At 37.7% G+C, this 5777-nt stretch overlaps 1 protein-coding gene across 1 annotated transcript in view; it reads right to left on the reverse strand.

The window, feature by feature from the left end:
* Positions 1–4260: 4260 nt before the first annotated feature.
* The window catches only part of LACTB (lactamase beta), a 15602-nt gene continuing 14085 nt past the window's right edge, over positions 4261–5777 (reverse strand). Inside the window, exon 5 of the mRNA XM_015568552.1 lies at positions 4261–5036. Within this exon, the coding sequence (XP_015424038.1) occupies positions 4505–5036 (532 nt within the window). The 3' untranslated portion in view covers positions 4261–4504. The remainder of the gene's footprint in view (positions 5037–5777) is intronic.

Consider the following 5777-nt stretch of genomic DNA (forward strand, 5'->3'; position numbering starts at 1 on the left):
TCAAAATGCTGACACGCTGAGCTCAAAAGGTTCACCATCACTGCCGTAGGATGTGTGACGGGGGATGGTGGGAGGTATTGAATTCTCTGGTCTAGACAGATAAGCACTCCCGACTACACATGTGTTGAGTGGCTCTCATTGTCATTTTTATAGTTTATGAAATGGTCTGTGGAGCTAGGAATTGGAGTGTATCTTTCCTTCTCTAGCCACAGTACGACTCCTCATTGGACTGGGAAGATAACTGCTTCTATTTTGTTACCTTTAAGGCAGGCACTTAGGTATTTCCTATCAAAACCTTGAAAATATCTGTAATTCAAAAATTACTTCTGCAGTAATATGCTTACATACATCAAATGCAGATGAAGGAAGAAATTTTTAAAAATTAAAAATTTCTTTAATCCCCTCTCAATAAGAGGCATATATATATATATGTGTGTGTATATATATCTATATATACACACACATATATATATATATATACACACACATATATATATATATACACCCCCAGTTGGAGTGATGGATCCTTTAACATACAGATTCATATACCATACTGAAAAACTATGGAAAGTTTGGGGTGCATTTAAAAAATGGAAAAGTAGATAACCCAGAGGTTCCCATACTTTCTTGGTTTGTGTGTGTGTGTGTTTGTATTCTTAAGTCCATGAATGTCTTTTTAATTTTCTTATTTCACATTTTAATCCTCAGCAATTTATTGAAATATCAACCTGTTGCCTCATATGTGCCCTGACTGGAATTGAACCCATGACTTTTTGGTATCTGGGACGACGCTCCAACCAGTTGAGCCACCTGGCCAGGGCACTTATTTCCCACTTTATATATCATGCTATGTATTTAACAGAGGAGATGCATAAAAGCATGACTCTACTATGTCATCCTTCATATTTGTTTATTAATGTAAAAGGTGTCATTTTTTTATTTGCAGCCAGATTTACTAATTAAAATCCCAATATATATTTATTTTTGTGCTTTTTATTGGATCTGTAAATTATTTGAGACTTCTTCTTTCTTATGGGAAGGCAAGATAATGGTTAAACAATTTTTAGAGTTGGGTATACCTGGGTTTGAAACAAGTTCAAATGGTCAGTGGTTGTGTGATCTTGAGCAAAAGGAGTTATTAATTTCTACTTAATAGTGTTGTTTTGAACATAAAAAATGAGATGACATAGATAGAATGCTTAGCACAATGCCTGACAGAGTGCTGTTAATAGAATTTAGACTGGTCAGAGTGGCCCAGTTGGCTGAGTGTTGTCCCATGCACCCAAAGGTTGCAGTTTCGATTCCTGCTCAGGGCACATACCTAGGTTGCTGGTTCAATCCCTGGAGGCAGCTGATTGGTGTTTCTCATGTGGATGCTTCTCTCTCCTCTCTAAGCATGTCCTTGGGTGAGGATTACTTTTTTTTTTTAAGTGTTTATTTAAATAAAAGGATCTTATCTATTCAAGTATTCTCAAGTTCTACTTTTTCGCCCAAATTATTTACACACCTGTTATCACACCAGAGTATAGTTGTGTTAACTATTGCTGCAAAGCAAGCCACCCCAAATTGTAGTGGCTTAAAATGATGATCTATTATTTCTCATGGTTCTGTGGGTTGGACTCACTCATGCGGCTGCAGTCAGCTGGAGGCTCAACTGGTTTGGAAGGTCCAAAATGGCTTCAGTCACATGGCTGGCAGCTGGTGCTGGCTGGCAGCTGGTGCTGGCTGGCAGCTGGGGCATCTCAGTTCTCCAGGTGGCCTCCCATTAGAGCTTCTGTATTCCATGGCAGCCCTGGGGCAGTGTTCTTAGAAGGTGAAAACAAGCTTGAAGGCCTCCTAAAGCCTACGCCCTGGAACTTGTACATCATTTCCACCACATTCTGGGGGTCAGAGAAGCCACAAAGTCGGCCCAGATTCAAGGGCGTGGACAAACAGGTTCCACCGCTGGCCGGGAAGAGCAGCAAAACCACGTTGCAAAGGAGAAAAGGGGGATGGGGAGAATAAAGGATAAAGGGGGCCTAATATATGGTGGAGAATGATTTGACTTGGGTGGTGGACACACAATGCCATATATAGATTATGTATCATAGAAATGTACACTTGAAACCTGTATGACCCTACTGACCAGTGTTACCCCAATTTAAAAAATTACCATATTTGATTTGCTTTTAGTCACATATCTAATGTTTAAAATTTAAAATAACATTAAAGGAAGGTATGACATTTTTATATTTGTCGAAGAGCATGGATTGAAAAAGTTTACATACATGAATACAAGGTCTACAGATCAGGAGAAGCAAGAAAAAAAAGGTGGAATGGATCCGTTTTAGAAAGCAGCTTTTTTCATATTTCAACCAACTTAGAGATGTTCATCTATTTACCTTTATATACTGAATGGAGAAACAGGCTTAGGGCTCAGAATGATAGGAAACCCTTTTATTAGAGTGTATAAAAAACGATTTCCTTTTGAAATTTTCTGAATTCAGTTTAGTCTCCAATATACACTCCTATGGCTGTTACAACAAAATTTCCCATATGTCCACACTACAATAAGCTATTTGTGGAGCCAGTCTCCAAGATAGCTCTCAATGATCCCTACCTCTGGTATTTAGCCTTTGTGTAGTCATCTCCAAAACTGAATCAGGGTTGGTCTGTGTGACCGACAGAATTTGGCATAAATGATGGTATATGATTTCCAATTCTGGATTATAAAATACATTGTGGCTTTTGCCTTTTCACTCTTCACACAATCTGAAGGAAGCCATGGAATAGCCAAGCATACCTTGGAGAGACTCATGTGATGAAAAACAGACCTCCTGCCAAAATCCAGTAAGTAAGCCCTCGTGCCTATAGCCACTTGGGTGAGCCATCTTGGAATCAGATCCTCTAGCCCCAGTCAAGCCTGATTTTAAACTATATTACAAAGCTACAATAATCAAAGCAGTATGGTACTGGCATAAAAATAGATCAGTGGACTAGAATAGGGAGTCCAGATATAAATCCTCACTGATATGGTCAACTAATCTACAACAAAGGAGAAAAGACTATACAATGAGGGTAAAGATAGTTGCTTCAATAAGTGGCAGTGGGAAAGCTGGACAAATAGTACAAAAATAAATTGGACCAACTTTCTTACACCATGTACAAAAATAAACTCAAAATGGATGAAAGACTTAAATGTAAGACCCGAAACCATAAAAATGCTAGAAGAAAACATAGGCAGTAAATTCTTTGATAGTCTTAGCAATATCTTTTTGGATATGTCTCCTTGGGCAAGGTAAACAAACACACAAAAAGTAAACAAAAGGGACTATATTAAACTGAAAAGTTTTTACATAGTGAAGAAAAACACCAACAAAAAGATAACCTACTGAATGGGAGAAGATACTCATAAGTGACACATCTGATAAGGAGTTAAACTCCAAAATGTATAAGGAATTCATACAACTTAATGCCAAACCCCTCTCCCCAAACAATCCAATTATAAGCTGGCAGCGGAACAAGTAGCCATTTCTCCAAAGAGGGCATACGCATGGCCCACAGACATATGTAAAATGCTCAGCATCACTAACTTTCAAGGAAATGCACATCAAAAACACAGTGAGATACCATCTCGAAACAGAATAGCTATCACCAAAATATAAAAAAATGAGGATGTGGAGAAAAAGGAGCCCTTGTGCACTATTGGTGGGATTGTAAATTGGTGCACCCACTCTGGAAAACTGTATGGCGATTCTTCAAAAACTTAAAAATACAGCTGCCGTATGACCCAACACTTTCATTTCTGGGTATTTATTCAAATAAAATAAAAACGCTAATTCAAAAAGATCTATACACCCCTATGCTCATTTCAGCATTAATTACAATAGCCAAGATATAGAAGCAACCTAGGTATCCATTGATAGATGAGTGGATAAAGAAGTGGCATATATGTACAACAGAACATTATGCAGCAATAAAAAAGAACAAAATCTTGCCATTTGCAACAACGTGGATGGACCTAGATGGCATTATGCTAAGGGAAATAAATCACACAGATCTATAAGCACTATTTGATTCCACTTATATGTGAAATCTAAAAAAAAACCAAAACAAATCTAAATAAACAAAACAAAGCAGGCTCATAGATATAGAGAACAAGCTGGTGGTTATCAAAGGGTAGGTGGTGAGGGGATGGATTTTTTAAAAAGAAAAAAAGAACAATATTTGAAGGTTCCTACTGAATGAGATTTTCTCTATTTTACACATTCAAAAAGTATATTTATCAGAATATTTTATTTCAAGAATTAACTTTTTTCAAAAAGTAAATACAATATTGTTACTTCCCTGAGTATAAAGAACTGACCCTACAATAAAAGTCAATTACAAAATTAAAACAATTAGAGGTACATATTTTCTGCATTCAATTATACTATATTACAAATTTATTCTTAAAAACCTCATGTTTTTTGGAACTTTAGTTAATGTTTAAAAAAACAAAACAGTTCATTTTGCACCTGTGATGTTAAGGTATGTCTGATCTGTCTTTATCAAATTCCAGGGCAATCTTTAAAGCAGTGCTATTGAGTCCTACAGACTGCATGTTACATATGATGGAAACAACTATTCCCCTTGGAGGAACCTTGTTACATACAGATTCTGCATCCAGTTCTTCAGGAAGGATCAGCAGGACACTACTGGCACCCACGGCACCGCCAGTATGAGAGGCATAATGCCGTTGCTTCCTACAAGAGCCGTATGTTTGCTTCTTTTCCACGACACCCCATGCCATTGCATATTTACCCTCTTTATCCCAAGACATCTCTGTGTTAGGGACTGGTGTCCAAATCATAACCATGGTTTCTGGTTTGAGATATCCAGGCAAAAGATTTTCATTTGAGTTCTTAAACAGCCTGACTTGGTAACCATACAGCATTGCATTCCCGAATTTCAGAAGGTCACCCACTGTAGACAGAAATCCACCACCAGCCCACTTATAGGAGTTATCCACATAAGGTGTGTTGACAAGACGTCTCTTTTTATTGTAAACATAAAATCTAAAATAAAATAAGAATGGTGATTAAAAATTTAATAGTCTATTGTTGACTTTACACATGAAAACGGATAGGAAAATGTACATGAGACAGATCGCATTTCATTGTAGTAATCACACATTCGCAGGAACTAACCACTAGTTTTCAGTACAATTCAGATCTTAATGAAATACAAATAACTGAGTAGTCTAATTGCCTTGTGAATTAAAACATAGAAAGTGGGTTGTTTTTTCTATTGTCATGCTTGCCCATACTGAGTGTATCAAACTTTAAATAACTGCAAAAAATTTAATGATTAAGATTATACATGCCTGGTCAGCATGGCTCAGTGGTTGAGTGTTGACCTATGAACCAGGAGGTCATGGTTTGATTCCTGGTCAGGGAACATGCCCAGGTTGCAGGCTTGATCCCTAGTAGGGGGTATGCAGGAGGCAGCCAATCAATGATTCTCTCTCATCATTGACATTTCTTTCTCTCCTTCTTCCTTCCTCTCTGAAATAAATTTTAAAAAAAGATTACACATGATATTTGCCCCATGCATATGCAGGAACACCTATGGTTTGGCAGAGAGTCCTTAGACTTAGTGAATCATGTGCCACACATGAACTTTATAAGTGTTCACATCAAGATGTTTAGAAATAAGCCCTAGCCGGTTTGGCTCAGTGGATAGAGCATCAGCCTGCGGACTGAAGGGTCCCAGGTTCGATTCTGGTCAAGGGCATGTACCTTGGTTGGGGGCACATC

Source organism: Myotis davidii, unplaced genomic scaffold, assembly GCF_000327345.1.
Source record: "Myotis davidii unplaced genomic scaffold, ASM32734v1 scaffold461, whole genome shotgun sequence".
Lineage (NCBI taxonomy): Eukaryota > Metazoa > Chordata > Mammalia > Chiroptera > Vespertilionidae > Myotis > Myotis davidii.